Source organism: Macrobrachium nipponense, chromosome 48 (genome assembly GCF_015104395.2).
Source record: "Macrobrachium nipponense isolate FS-2020 chromosome 48, ASM1510439v2, whole genome shotgun sequence".
Classification (NCBI taxonomy): domain Eukaryota; kingdom Metazoa; phylum Arthropoda; class Malacostraca; order Decapoda; family Palaemonidae; genus Macrobrachium; species Macrobrachium nipponense.
In genome coordinates, this window is record NC_087223.1 from 6,107,195 (window position 1) to 6,123,785 (window position 16,591).

The 16,591-nt window shown below is 37.1% G+C and overlaps 1 protein-coding gene across 1 annotated transcript in view; it reads right to left on the reverse strand.

Annotated features, from left to right (window-relative positions):
* The window catches only part of LOC135204989 (protein PFC0760c-like), a 73,687-nt gene extending 57,309 nt beyond the window's left edge, over positions 1 to 16,378 (reverse strand). The window contains exons 1-4 of the mRNA XM_064235217.1: positions 16,311 to 16,378; positions 12,161 to 12,272; positions 5,442 to 5,560; positions 3,989 to 4,503 (exon numbers count right to left, since the gene is read on the reverse strand). Of these exons, the coding sequence (XP_064091287.1) occupies positions 3,989 to 4,503; positions 5,442 to 5,560; positions 12,161 to 12,272; positions 16,311 to 16,378 (814 nt within the window). The remainder of the gene's footprint in view (positions 1 to 3,988; positions 4,504 to 5,441; positions 5,561 to 12,160; positions 12,273 to 16,310) is intronic.
* Positions 16,379 to 16,591: the final 213 nt, after the last annotated feature.

The window sequence follows — 16,591 nt, forward strand, 5'->3', positions numbered from 1 at the left end:
ACTGGGTGAATGCTCTCGCAATGAAATAAGGTCTGTAGAGTGAATGATGAATATCGAATGAAATATATCTCTCCAAATGTTAGTTTTGCGCTCGTCAACTTACTACTCTCTCTTTCTCATCGACTTTCTCTGACTTTCACTCACCTTCTCCATTCTTTACATGGGTGCTTTGTGTAGTGGCCTCTCTCTCTCTCTCTCTCTCTCTCTCTCTCTCTCTCTCTCTCTCGTCTCTGCTTAACTAACGTTTTATATGAAATATTATGTCCGACATTATCTCTCTCTCTCGCGCTCTCTCTCCATTTTGACGTTTTATGTGTAGTCTTACTTTAAACAGCTCTCTCTCTCTCTCTCTCTCTCTCTCTCTCTCTCTCTCTCTCTCTCTCTCCAATAACTTTACACCTGCATTAGCCGAGCGAAGGAATTCTCGCCCTAAAGAACTACTCATTGATTTTGGGGGTTTCTTTCATGGCTGGCCGGTGGGTGTGGGGGTTGGGGGTTGGGGGTTGGAGTCAAGGAGAACCTTTCCAAGGTTTTAGGGGTTATGGGGGTTTCTCCTTTGGGGTTGGGAGAAACCCCGGGAAGTTTTTGAAATGAGTTTTTGAGTGTTGGAATCTAAGTTTAGTCTCAGTATTTGAAGTGTGAAATAAAAGTTCTTTTAAAACATACACATATGCATACACACACACAATACACACGCATACACACACACACACACACACACACACAAAGCAATAAATTAACTACAATAAACAAGTAAAATAAAGATAGGAATCGAGAAGATTTAAAGGGATATTTGAAGATTTAAACATAAACGATTTCTTGAAATCGAAGGAAATAGCTATCTAAGGTTCTTGAAACAAGGGAGAGAGAGAGAGAGAGAGAGAGAGAGAGAGAGAGAGAGAGAGAGAGAAGTACTGAGTTGCTTTAAGGTTAAAAATAATTCTTTAGGAGTATCAGAATACGTAAATATAATAAGATCAATACAAGTATAGAGAGAGAGAGAGAGAGAGAGAGAGAGAGAGAGTACTAAAAACATGAGTCGCTTTAAGGTGGAAAATGATTCTTTAGAAGTATCAGAATATATAAATGTATATATGCAATCAATACAAGTAGAGAGAAAGAGAGAGAGAGAGAGAGAGAGAGAGATCAAACGCACTAAAACTAAACTACATCACAATACACAAAAGACGAGAATACAATAAGCGTCAGGTACAAAGCTCGAAAATAATAATAATACAGTAAAATACAACAGCTTCAATCCGCTGAGGAGAATAAGCTCAAATGTCAGATGTGAAGGCTATCCTTTGTAGATACTAAAATATACAACTCTTTTTCTACAGAATGCAAGAGCTTACATATTCCCGGGAGACTGGAATTGACAGATGTGTGGACGAGCAGAGGAATAACTGACAGGGAAACTGACAGGGTTCGTTTGACAGGGTGAAATGAGGTCGGTCTCTCAGCTGGGGTCACAAAAGTGTGAAGACGACCATTAAACATTTGTTTTTGAAAGACCATTTCACTAAAGTGTGGAGAAGACCATTTCACAAAAGTTTGAAGACGACCATTCCACAAAAATGTAAAGACAACCATTTCACAAAAGTGTGAAGAAGGCCATTTTACATTTGTTTTTGAAAGACCATTTCACAAAAGTGTGACGAAGACGATTTCACTAAAGTGTGACGAAGACCATTTCACTAAAGTGTGAAAAAAACCATTTCACTCAAGTGTGAAGACGACCATTCGACAAAAGTGTGAAGAAGGCCATTTCACATTTGTTTTTTAAAGACCATTTCACTAAAGTGAGACGAAGACCATTTCACAAAAGTTTGAAGACGACCATTAAACATTTGTTTTTGAAAGATCTTTTCACGAAATTGTGAAGAAGACCATTTCACTAAAGTGTAAAGAAGACCATTTCACAAAAGTATGAAGACGACCATTTCACAAAAACGTGAAGACGACCATTTCACAAAAGTGTGACGAAGACCATTTCACAAAAGTGTGAAGACGACCATTAAACATTTGTTTTTGAAAGACCATTTCACTAAAGTGTGAAGAAAACCATTTCACAAAAGTGTGATGAAGACCATTTCACTAAAGTGTGAAGAAAACTATTTCACAAAAGTGTGAAGACGACCATTAAACATTTGTTTTTGAAAGATCTTTTCACTAAATTGTGAAGAAAACTTTTTCACAAAAGTGTGAAAACGACCATTAAACATGTTTTTAAAAGACCATTTCACAAAAGTGTGAAGACACCATTTCACAACTCCTCGACCGGAAAATAAATTTATTTTTTCATACACTCGACCACCATCAATCGAGATACATTGCTTTCTTAATTCTATTGCATTCTCATGAGAGAGAGAGAGAGAGAGAGAGAGAGAGAGAGAGAGAGAGAGAGAGAGAGAGTAGCTAGTATTCAACTCATGATGAATAGTGACACTTTCCATCACTTTAGGAATTCCTATTCAAACATCCGTCTTGCTTTGTCCATTCGCTTCTATTGACAGACCTCGTCCAATCAGAAGCCAGAGTCGATTGGCCAGTCAACCAATCAGAAGCCAGAATTGATTGGGCAATCACATGAGTACAGTATGTTAAAGATTATTGAGGTCATAAATATCACTGGGGAATCACTGCCATTGACTCTCTCTCTCTCTCTCTCTCTCTCTCTCTCTTCTCTCTCTCTCTTGAGGTGTTCTCTACGTCTATCTATTGGTTCATGAACTATACTGTATAAGCACTACAGCAATTTTTTTTCCAATAAATTGTCCACAATAAATTTTCTCTCCCCCCAAAATTTTCTTATTCAATATTTTTTTTTAGTTTCAATAATTTTTTTACAAAAAAATTCTTCCTCCAATAACTTATCTTCAATAAATTCCTTCTTCCAATAAATTTTCTAGTTCCAATAATTTTTCTTAATTTCAATAAATTTTTCTTTTCGATAAATTTTCTTACCAATAAATTTTCACGCTCCAATAAATTTTCTTCTTCCAATAAATTTTTGTTACAGCAATTGTTATAGTGACAATAAATTTTCTTCATTAAAGTTTCTTCCCGATAAATTTCCATGTTCCAATAAATTTTCTGCAATAAAATCTCTTCCCCTGATATATTTTCTTGTTCCAATAAATTCTAGTTCCAACAAATTTCTTTTGCCAGTAAAATTTCTTCAATACATTTTCTTATTTCAATAAACTTTTTTTTACATTTTATCTTTTCAGTTGTTAGTCACTTCAATATCTAATCTTAAATTAAAATTTATTTTGTGTTTAGTTTTCGTTATTGAATAAAAACAAAGTCATAAAAAATGCATTTCGTATAATTACATTTGCAATAGAAAATCGACCATCAATTATTGCACGATCGCAATATACGAATAGTTATTGCAAAACAATTATAATCATTGCAGTTCAGGAATTATATCACGAAATAGTTCAATAATTTAGTTTTTCTTTTCTTATATTTCAAAAATTCTAGACAATTTGAAAAAAAAATATAATTATTAAATATCAATTTTTAATTGTCTAATTTTCCGTTTTAACATTTTTAGACGACCTAAAATATTATTTTATTTCAATTTTTAAAAGACAAATTTTCGTTTTAACAATTTTACCCAACTTAAAAAATACCATTATTTTATGTCATATTCAAATTATCTAATTATTTTAAAATCTTTAATATGCAAATGTATCTCCTCATTTGCATATTGCATGATCAAGAATTATTTCACCTTTTGCCTGGAAATGGCCGAATTCGGAGGAAAAGGAACCATTATGCTAATTTATGTAAATTAAGGGTGGTCTAATCTTTGGGGGTTGTAGGACCAGTAGCAGAAGAACTCCTTGGCAAAAAATTATTATTATTATTAACAGCATATATACATATCAAATAAGTATATAAGTCAATTTCCGAAGAAATAAATAAGAAATAGAAAGATTATATTAGACCATTTCCACAGCAAATTCTGTTATCTTACCCCCACCGTCAATTCGATCACCGCATTCACCGTCGACTCGGTACCCGTCCCGATCGTCGACTCGGTATCCGTTCCGATCGTCGACTCGGTATCCGTTCCGATCGTCGACTCGGTATCCGTTCCGATCGTCGACTCGGTATCCGTCCCGATCGTCGACTCGGTATCCGTCCCGATCGTCGACTCGGTATCCGTCCCGATCGTCGACTCGGTATCCGTCCCGATCGTCGACTCGGTATCCGTCCCGATCGTCGACTCGGTATCCGTCCCGATCGTCGACTCGGTATCCGTTCCGATCGTCGACTCGGTATCCGTTCCGATCGTCGACTCGGTATCCGTTCCGATCGTCGACTCGGTATCCGTTCCGATCGTCGACTCGGTATCCGTCCCGATCGTCGACTCGGTATCCGTCCCGATCGTCGACTCGGTATCCGTCCCGATCGTCGACTCGGTATCCGTTCCGATCGTCGACTCGGTATCCGTTCCGATCGTCGTCAGTACCCGTCCCTCCCCCTTTTCTGGCAGAATCAATTAACGACTTTCATTCCAGACTCGGAAAAGTTTACTTCTGTGCGATGCAACATTGCAATGTATTGCAGAAGCCTCCCTCCCTCACTCCCTGTGCGCTGATTTCGCCAGTGGAACTTGAAGGCCCTCAACGACTCCCAGATGATGGAGAAGAAGAAGAAGAAGAAGAAGAAGAAGAAGAGAAGATTAAATTGAATGGGTTCCTTTGCCTTCAGCACTTCTCGGAACCAAAAGCATTTGCTGGAGTTAGCGAGAGATGAAGGTTCTGCCTCTAATAAATAGTATTGGCAGAGTGGCTGGCGTTTATGAATGAATAAAGAAGACTGCAGGGAGAGAGAGAGAGAGAGAGAGAGAGAGAGAGAGAGAGAGAAATATCAATGGGAAAGATAAAATAGGTGGTGGAAGACTCATTTACTTGGTCGAGGGCCACTTTTGGCATGATTTTATGTGGGCTTTGCAGTGGGTCCTGTACTCTCTTAAACAATAGACACTATATATATATATATATATATATATATATATATATATATATATATATATATATATATATATACATTAAGCAACAAATGTCCTTTAATATCCAATTCGCTCTACCTCGGAATCAATATATTTTCATATGTGTTAACCAGTGGGGAATCTTTTTGTTGATAATTCTGTCCTCTCGTGGATTCGAACAAGCGCACAGATGAGTAATCAGGACTTCAGTTACGTTACCGACTCGGCCAACAACTAAAAAAATTCCCCTTTGGTTAACATATATGAAAATATATTGATTCCGAGATAGAGCGAATTGGATATTAAAGGACATTTGTAGCTTAATGCATGTGGATGCATCACGGTGATGTGATAAAAATCACCAATGCTATTTATAGAAGCAGAAACTCCATCTCTCGTTAACTGGTACGAGAAGTACAGACGGCAAACGAACCTATTCAATTCCATCTTCTTCTCTTCTTCTTCCTCTTCTTCTTCTTCCTCTTCTTCTTCTTCTTTTTCTCCATCATCTTTTTGAATACGGGAATCGTCATCGACGGCCTTCAAGTTCCGCTGGTGAAATCAGTCGCACAGGGAGGGAGGGAGGGAGGCTTCCGTAATGCATTGCAATGTTGCATCGCGTCGAAAATGAACTTTTCCGAGCCTCGAGCGGAGTCGGGAATTGGTTCTGCCGGAAACGGCGGCGGGGCGGGGCGCGCGGGGGGGAAGAAAACAGAATTCGCTGCGAAAATGGCCTATAATCGTTTTATTTACTTATTTATTTATTTGCAAATTGACTTCTCTTTTTACTTGATGCGTATCTGTTATGTGATTATTATTAACAATAATAAGTCAGGTTTTATTGAAAATTATGGCTATTTCAGCCGCGTTTATTTTTGTATAGAATTTTCCCCATTCTTCTTATCACTGACTTCTCTTCTGTCCTCAAATTGTCAGTGATAAGAAGAATAGAGAAACTCCTCTACAAAATAAACGCGGCAGAAATAGTCATTATTTTCAATAAAACCTTTATTAATGAAGGTCTTTTTCCAGGAAATAATAATAATAACAATTACAATAACTCGTCCTACAACACTCATAAGTCAGGCCGCCCTTAATTTGCATAAATTAGCATAATGGTTCCTTTCCCTCCCGAATTCTGCAATTTCCGGGCATAAGGTGAAAGAATTATTGATCATGCAATATGCAAATGAGAAGACTCATTTGCATACTGAAAATTTTAAAATAAATAATTTGAAAAAAATATAAAATAATGGTATTTTTTCAAATCTCTAAAATTATTTTTAAAAAATTAGAAAATAATATAATCATATGAAATTATTTATCATGGTGAATTTATTGTGCCTAAATCTTTTTTATAATTATAGAAATATCAAAAATGAATTATCTAACTATATTGTTATATAATTCCTGACTCGTATTTATAATTGTTTTGCATAATTATTGATATATTGCAATCTTGCAATAATCAATGCTCGATTTTATGTTGCAAAACAAACATACAAAATGCAAAAAATTATCTTTCCTGATCAATTTAATCTCTTCGTCATTTTATTTTTATTCTATAATGGACATAAAATTACATTTTATTTAATATTAAATATTGGAATAAATAACAGCTATGAATAAAAAATCTTGAAAATTTTTTGGAGGAAGGAGATATATTGTTAAAATATGATATATATATATATATATATATATATATATATATATATATATATATATATAATATATATATATATATATATATATATATACGTATACGTATACATATACATATCATTCGAGCTACAAATGTCCTTTAATATCTATTTCACTCTACCTCGGAATTGATATATTTTCATATATGTACCGAAGGGGAATTTTTAGTTGATAATAATTTCGTCCCCCACATGGGAACGAATCACCGTCCAGTGGACCGGAAACGAAATCAGAACGGACAGTGACGTTATCGAGTCGGCCAACAGGTAACGTCACTGTCCGTCCTGATTTCATTCCCGTCCACTGGACGGTGGTTCGATCCCATGGGGGGACGAAATTATTATCAACTAAAAATTCCCCTTCGGTACATATATGAAAATATATCAATTCCGAGGTAGAGCGAATTAGATATTAAAGGACATTTGTAGCTCGAATGATTTATATGAACCACGGTGATGTGATAAGTATTCATACATACATATATATAAAGTATGAATGATATCGGTATTAGATATCGATGTTAGACTCTCTCTCTCTCTCTCTCTCTCTCTCTCCCCTTGCCTACGCAGCTCATAAATCACCTACAGAAATCCATACCCGAGAAATTCACTCTTGTATTTCTACCTGGCGGCAAATTTTCCAACACACAACACCGTCCTCGAATGGAATCAACAGACTCAAAAGCCACCTTTAATGTTCCCCCAGTTGATCAATAACAATAAACCTTTGACTTGAGAATGATTGAACCTCAAACTGGCCATTTCGTGGACACGCAAGTCCCTCACCTTCTAAGGAAAAGGTCTTTTGTCAGTCTTCGTTCGTTTCGACGAAAAAGGGTTTTCTTTTTCTCAAAGGCTTTGGAAGGTTTATGAAAAGGTTTGCAAGGGAACGCGGAAGGTAGAAGAGACTTACGATGATGATGATTATAATAATAACTGCTTAATAATAATAATAATAATAATAATAATAATAATAATAATAATAATAATAATAATAATAATAATAATAATAATAATAAGCTTCGACATGATACCACACACTGGCTAATAGAATGCCTGAAAATATAGGGGCAGAGGAAAACATCAGCTTCCTCAAAAATACAATGCACAACTGGGAATACAATACTTACAAGCTCTGGAATAAGACTAGCAGAGGTTAATATCAGGTGAGAGGGATCTTCCAGGGCGACTCACTGTCCCCACTACTCTTCGTAGTAGCCATGATTCCCATGACAAAAGTGCTACAGAAGATGGATGCCGGGTACCAACTCAAGAAAAGAGGCAACAGAATCAACCATCTGATGTTCATGGACGACATCAAGCTGTATGGTAAGAGCATCAAGGAAATAGATACCCTAATCCAGACTGTAAGGATTGTATCTGGGGACATCAGGATGGAGTTTGGAATAGAAAAATGCGCCTTAGTCAACATACAAAAAGGCAAGTAACGAGGATGAAGGGATAAAGCTACCAGATGGGAGCAACACCAAACATAGATGAGACAGGATACAAATACCTGGGAATAATGGAAGGAGGGGATATAAAACACCAAGAGATGAAGGACACGATCAGGAAAGAATATATGCAGAGACACAAAGCGATACTCAAGTCAAAACTCAACGCTGGAAATATGATAAAAGCCATAAACACATGGGCAGTGCCAGTAATCAGATACAGCGCAGGAATACTGGAATGGACGAAGGCAGAACTCCGCAGCATAGATCAGAAAACCAGGAAACATATGACAATACACAAAGCACTACACCCAAGAGCAAATACGGACAGACTATACATAACACGAAAGGAAGGAGGGAGAGGAGACTAATACTAAGTATAGAGGGACTGCGTCAACATCGAAAACAGAGCACTGGGGCAATATCTGAAAACAGTGAAGACGAGTGGCTAAAGAGTGATGGGAAGAAGGACTGATAAAAGTAGACGAAGACCCGCAAATATACAGAGACAGGAGAATGACAAACAGAACAGAGGACTGGCACAACAAAACAGTGCACGGACAATACATGAGACAGACTAAAGAACTAGCCTGCGATGACACATGGCAATGGCTACAGAGGGGAGAGCTCAAGAAGGAAACTGAAGGAATGATAACAGCGGCACAAGATCAGGCCCTAAGAACCAGATATATTCAAAGAACGACAGACAGAAATAACATCTCTCCCATATGTAGGAAGTGCAGTACGAAAAATGAAACCATAAACCACATAGCAAGTGAATGCCCGGCACTTGCACAGAACCAGTACAAAAAGAGGCATGATTCAGTGGCAAAAGCCCTCCACTGGAGCCTGTGCAAGAAACATCAGCTACCTTGCAGTAATAAGTGGTACGAGCACCAACCAGAGGGAGTGATAGAAAACGATCAGGCAAAGATCCTCTGGGACTATGGTATCAGAACAGATAGGGTGATACGTGCAAATAGACCAGACGTGACGTTGATTGACAAAATCAAGAAGAAAGTATCACTCATTGATGTCGCAATACATGGGACACAGAGCTGAAGAGAAAGAGAGGGAAAAAATGGATAAGTATCAAGATCTGAAAATAGAAATAAGAAGGATATGGATATGCCACTGGAAATCGTACCCATAATCATAGAGCACTAGGCACGATCCAAGATCCCTGAAAAGGAATCTAGAAAAACTAGAGGCTGAAGTAGCTCCAGGACTCATGCAGAAGAGTGTGATCCTAGAAAACGGCACACCTAGTAAGAAAAGTGATGGACTCCTAAGGAGGCAGGATGCAACCCGGAACCCCACACTATAAATACCACCAGTCGAATTGGAGGACTGTGATAGAGCAAAAAAAAAAATAATAATAATAATAATTACTAAATCATAATAATAATAATAATATAATAATAATAATAATAATAATAATAATAATAATAATATAATGATAATAATAATAACTATATGATAAATTGTGAATTTTTCTAATAATAATAATAATAATAATAATAATAATAATAATAATAATATAATAATAATAATAATATTATTAATTATATCTGATAACTTGTGTCTAAATAATGATAATAATAATAATAATATAATAATAATAAAATAATAATAATAATAATAATAATAATAATAATATCTGATATCTTGTGAATTTGACTGACCTAAATGACCTTTTCAAATAAAAAAAAAAACCTTCACTGATTTTAGCTGATTACTTCCTTCGCCTGTGGCTATAAATAGATGGTTTGGAATCTGCCCCACATCTCGACTGGATTACTCTTTGCTTGCGGTGGGAATGGGAATCTATCTTGGCTGGAATTGGATTGGGTCCTGGAATCTTCGGGTCAGAAGTGCGGATGGGAATGTGGGGATGGGTCTTTTATCTCTCTCTCTCTCTCTCTCTCTCTCTCTCTCTCTCTCTCTCTCTCTCTCTCTCTCTTTTTTTTCTTTCTTTCTCTCTTCCTCTTTTTCTCTCTGTGTCATATCTCTCTCTCTCTCTCTCTCTGTCTGTCTCTCTCTCTCTCTCTCTCTCTCTCTCTTCAGGTAAGGTAATTAATCCTATCTGTTGAAATACATCTCAGACGAAAATAAAAAATATTATTATTATTATTATTATTATTATTATTATTATTATTATTATTATTATATTATTATTATTATTATTATTATTATTATTATTAGGTTATTATCAATTAATTAATTAATTAAGTAATTAGATAAATAAATAAACAACCTGATGAAAATATTTGTAAAATATATGTTAGAAAAATTTGACAAAAAAATAGTGCATAAAAATTGGGTCAAAAATTTGTTCCAGCAATATTCTGCTTTCACGATCGAGCATCAAAGAGGTATTCCTTCTTCAGAGGTATTCCCTTTCCCTCTTCAGAGGTATTACCTCCTTCTAAGAGTCGTGTATTTTCCAAAGCAATACCTGCCTGCTTTCACAAGCAACAGGATCGCTTGCCTGAGGATATTGTTGAGAGCAACACAAAAAAAGCAAAAAAAAAAAAAAAAAAAAAACTAACCTACTCAAAAATACCATTGATATAAAGTGTTTACACAGTTAGGTTCTCAGGTTCAAATAATTCTTGTTTGTTTATTCAATAACAACAACATCCTCTTGTTGTTTCATGGAGAGAGCTTTTGCTTCAGGGGATCAGGTTATGAAAATGTTATTTCCTTGGTCGATTGAGGATTGGGTTCCTTCTTGCAGTTTTGTGATGCTTCCATTTTTTGTCCGTACGTCAGCACTTTTCATTGTCCGCCCTCAGATCTTAGAAACTACAGAGGCTAGAGGGCTGCAAATTTGTTTGTTGACCCTCCACCCTCCAATCATCAAACATACCAAATTGCAGCTCTCTGGGTTGAGTAATCTTTATTTTATTTAAGGTTAAAATTCGTTATAGTCGTGCTTCTGGCAACGCAACCACACAGCCCACCACAGCCGGCTGAGAGATTCGTGGGCCGCGCCTCATACAGCATTTTACCGAGCCCACCGAAAGATGGATCTACTTCTCGGGGGCCTTGATTATGCGCTGTACAGAAAACTCATTTGCGCCGCAGAAACTCCGTAGCATTCTTTATACTTGTTTGTTGTTGAATATGCAACAGAAATTCGTCTGCCTTCGGGTACGTGTGGCGAGGCGGATCTTAAAGAAAATTGTCTCAATTTTGCCACAAAGAAATATGCAAAATTCTCCTCATCAATATTCACGACTTGCTCAAGATCTGCAATTGAAAACGTTCTCAGATTTGCAAGAGTGGAATCCTTCAATTTACAATGAACAAATATTTCTCGATCAGCCTCAGTCGGTTCTGCAGCGGAAAGAAGATGTCATCATTGGTTTCCAATGCAAATGTCATCGATTATCAATAAAATTATTCTCTGAATTTTATCCAGTCCAAAAATTATATTTTCTGAATTCTATATTTTTTCTTCAATTCGAGAATTAGAGAATATTTTATTTAGAAAGGCTAATTATTTCCGTTAGTTCGATGTAAAATAAGACTATTTATCACTTTAAATCTATATAAATAATTTTTGAATTATTTTCCTCATAGTTGACAAATATCCAATTAATTAAACCAATCTAAAATTGTAAAGTCTTACTTAAAATAACACCAAGAGAAAATTTGGCTTTTAGAAAATATATTGGTGTAATTAGTTGTAATTTATTATTGTTCAATTATTTTTCTCATTAACGGTTTGAATTACCCCTGAATTATTCTATTTTGCTTAACCAACATTGGTCAACCAATCCCAACTAATTTTGGAAACACATACGCGAAAATAAAAAAAATTTAACTATCTACCACAAAAAACCAACACTTTTTTCTAAAAGGAATAAAAAAAAAACCATTTGAGACCATTGAAACCTTTTGATGGCACGTTTCCGCTGTTGGAAAGAGATACGTGAAAAACACAGAAACTCTTTGAAAAATAAGAAAATATATATTTCTGACCACTGGACCCTTCTGAGGGCCATCTTTCCAAGTGCCAACAAGTGCCACCAGACAGTGCCATGAGCAGTTTTGAAAGGAGTGACGTCTGACCAAATGGGGAAAAGTGTCATGAGTTCTGTTCTGGAACACCAAAAAGAAAATAATATTTCTATTAAGGAATAAAACCTGGTTTGTAATCATAAACAATTAAGGGGGGAGAGAGAGAGAGAGAGAGAGAGAGAGAGAGAGAAACTTAATATCCAAATAAGGTACCCAGTCCTATTCTTAAGAAGTTAATAAACTGAAATGAGAGAGAGAGAGAGAGAGCTTAATGACATTCCCCGTCATTCCTTTGTCACCGGAAGTGCCTTACTCCGGTGTAATGCGGACGTAACGACTGTAATTCAACCGCCTTTTGTGGGCCTGTTTAGGAGAGTGTTCAAACCCAGTGCCTGACACTCTCTCTCTCTCTCTCTCTCTCTCTCTCTCGTTATCATTTCAGTTTATTAACTTTCTTCGTAGGATATATAGCACATTTCTCTCTCTCTCTCTCTCTCTCTCTCTCTCTCTCTCTCTCTCTCTCTCTCTCTCCCATTATTGATATTTTAAAAAGAGGGTGGAATATGTAAAGGTCTCTCTCTCTCTCTCTCTCTCTCTCTCTCTCTCTCTCTCTCTCTCTCATGGAATTATTTAAAAAAAAAGACTGCATGTCTTAGAAGGATATGAAGTTTACTCTCTCTTTCTCTCTCTCTCTGTCTCGTCTCTCTCTCTCTCTCTCTCTCTCTCTCTCTTTCTCCCTCCCATTATTGATATTTGAAAAAGAGGGTGGAATATGTAAAGGTCTCTCTCTCTCTCTCTCTCTCTCTCTCTCTCTCTCTCTCTCTCTCTCTCTCTCTCAGAACTTTTCTCATTAAGCAGAGTACACACAAACACCTACTTAAGTAAAGGGAAAACCTTCAGGAAAGAAGCAACAGTTCCTCTGTAAAGATGATAATATATATATATATATATATGAGAGAGAGAGAGAGAGAGAGAGAGAGAGAGAGAGAGAGAGAGAGAGAGATACGTATATATAAATTATTCCTTTACAAAGTAATGTCAGGTTTTATGTTATTCCATTTTTACTTATTGTCGTCCTTTCATAATAATTTTATGATATTTATATCAATTACTCCATTCCTAAATCCCCGCCCCCAACTCCCATTCCTTGTGGTTTCATGTTTCCACAATCAAATACCCACAACTCCCTCTTTTCGTCTGTCGCTGATACATAGCAATAAATAGAACAGTCGGACCGACCTGTCTCCTCTTATCTAATCTGTCGAGATATCTGTCTTTATCTCTCTGGCGCAGCTGAGAAATTCGGTCGTTAAACGGGGGATAACAACCCTCTCAATCACATGGAGTTTAACAGATGGCATTTGGAAGGTCATTCTCGTCAGCTCTGGATGCAACAAGATACAGGAGAGTGGTAAGGCTTCAAAAGGCAAAAGATTGGGCTTCAAAAGGCAAAAGATTGGGTTTCAAAAGGCAAATGCTTAGGCTTCAAAAGCCAAAAGGTTAGGCTTCAATAGGCAAAAGATTGGGCTTCAAAAGGCAAACTGTTTGGCTTCAAAAGGCAAAAGGTTAGGCTTCAAAAGGCAAAAGATTGAGCTTCAAAAGGCAAATGCTTAGGCTTAAAAAGGCAAAAAAGTTAGGCTTCAAAAGGCAAAAGATTGGGTTTCAAAAGGCAAATGCTTAGGCTTCAATAGGCAAAAGGCTAGGCTTCAAAAGGTTAGGCTTCAAAAGGCAAACGCTTAGGCTTCAAAAGGCAAAAGGTTAGGCATCAAAAGGCAAATGCTTAGGCTTCAATAGGCAAATGCTTAGGCTTCAATAGGCAAATGCTTAGGTTTCAATAGGCAAATGCTTAGGCTTCAATAGGCAAATGCTTAAGCTTCAAAAGGCAAATGCTTATGCTTCATAAGGCAAAAGGTTAGGCTTCAATAGGCAAAATATTGGGCTTCAAAAGGCAAATCCTTAGGCTTCAATAGGCAAATGCTTAAGCTTCAATACGCAAATGCTTAGGCTTCAAAAGGCCAACGCTTAGGCTTCAATAGGCAAACGCTTAGGCTTCAAAAGGCAAATGCTTAGGCTTCAATAGGCAAAAGGTTAGGCTTCAAAAGGCAAAAGCTTAGGCTTCAAAAGGCAAATGCTTAGGCTTCAAAAGGCAAAAGGTTAGGCTTCAAAAGGCAAACGCTTAGTCTTCAAAAGGCAAATGCTTAGGCTTCAATAGGCAAAAGGTTAGGCTTCAAAAGGCAAATGCTTAGGCTTCAAAAGGCAAAAGGTTAGGCTTCAAAAGGCAAACACTTAGGCTTCAATAGGCAAATGCTTAGGCTTCAATAGGCAAATGCTTAGGCTTCAAAAGGCAAATGCTTAAGCTTCAAAAGGCAAATGCTTAGGCTTCAAAAGGCAAATGCTTAGGCTTCAATAGGCAAATGATTAGGCTTCAAAAGGCAAACACTTAGGCTTCAATAGGCAAATGTTTAGGCTTCAATAGGCAAATGCTTATGCTTCAATAGGCAAATGCTTAAGCTTCAAAAGGCAAATGCTTAGGTTTCAAAAGGCAAATGTTTAGGCTTCAATAGGCAAATGATTAGGCTTCAAAAGGCAAACTTAGGCTTCAATAGGCAAATGTTTAGGCTTCAATAGGCAAATGCTTAAGCTTCAAAAGGCAAATGCTTAATCTTCAAAAGGCAAGTGCTTAGGTTTCAAAAGGCAAATGCTTAGGCTTCAATAGGCAAAAGATTGGGCTTCAAAAGGCAAAAGATTGGGTTTCAAAAGGCAAACGCTTAGGCTTCAAAAGGCAAAAGGTTAGGCTTCAGAAGAGAAATGCTTACGCTTCAATAGGCAAATGCTTAGGCTTCAATAGGCAAATGCTTAGGCTTCAATAGGCAAATGCTTAGGCTTCAATAGGCAAATGCTTAGGCTTCAATAGGCAAATGCTTAGGCTTCAAAAGGCAAATGCTTAGGCTTCAATAGGCAAATGCTTAGGCTTCAAAAGGCAAATGCTTAGGCTTCAATAGTCAAATGCTTAATCTTCAAAAGGCAAATGCTTAGGCTTCAAAAGGCAAATGCTTAGGCTTCAATAGGTCAAATGCTTAGGCTTCAAAAGGCAAATGCTTAGGCTTCAATAGGCAAATGCTTAGGCTTCAAAAGGCAAATGCTTAGGCTTCAATAGGCAAATGCTTAGGCTTCAAAAAACAAATGCTTAGGCTTCAATTGGCAAATGCTTTGTCTTCAATAGGCAAATGCTTAGGCTTCAAAGGGCAAATGCTTAGACTTCAAAAGGCCAATGCTTAGCCTTCAAAAGGCAACAGGTTAGGCTTCAATAGGCAAATGCTTAGGCTTCAAAACGCAAATGCTTAGGCTTCAATAGACAAATGCTTAGGCTTCAAAAGGCAAAACGTTAGGCTTCAAAATGCAAATGCTAAGGCTTCAATTGGCAAAAGGTTAGGCTTCAATAGGTAAACGCTTAGGCTTCAAAAGGCAAATGCTTAGGCTTCAGTAGGCAAAAGTTTAGGCTTCAAAAAGCAAATGCTTAGGCTTCAAAAAGCAAACGGTTAGGCTTCAAATGGCAAATGGTTAGGCTTCAAAAGGGAAAAGGTTAGGCTTCAAAAGGCAAAAGGTTCGGCTTCAAAAGGCAATGGTTAGGCTTCAAAAGGCAAAAGGTTAGGCTTGAAAAGGCAAATGGTTAGGCTTCAAAAGGCAAATGGTTAGGCTTCAAAAGATAAATGGTTAGGCTTCAAAAGGCAAAAGGTTTGGCTTCAAAAGGCAAAAGGCTAGGCTTCAAAAGGCAAATGGTTAGGCTTCAAAAGTCAAGAAAAAGTTTGGGCTTCAAAAGTCATGAGAAAACAGCCAGAGGCAAAAGATTAGTCTTCAAAAAGCAGAGAAGACCTCCACTCGTCCCTGTTTACCTCCAAGAGTCCATTTCTGAAATCTTTCCAGGGAATCTTTATGGAACCTCCCTGGAATATATAAAAACCTGGAACCGCAATCTTTACACCAGGGTCTATTTATCGAATCTTTCTGGAATCTCCATGGAATATAAAACCTGGAACTGGAATCAGGAGCGAGGAAAAGAACCATTTGATCCATCTGAAGAGATTCAGTGTTGCTTCCTTTTCTCGAGAGAACCATTACTCTCGATTCTTCTTCGTCGGCGGCGAAAGTGTTGCCCGTTTTATCTCTTTATGTTGCCAGGCGTGCATTCTTGCATGCAATTTGCATACATGCACAGAATGCATGAAAATTACTCTCTCTCTCTCTCTCTCTCTCTCTCTCTCTCTCTCTCTCTCTCTCTCTCTCTCTCTCTCTCATTTCATTTATTTTGAAGGTTATAAATATATCCATTTACGACATACTATTTAGCTTTATATCTGCTATACCTAAAAGATGCCTTCTCTTCTCTCTCTCTCTTTCTC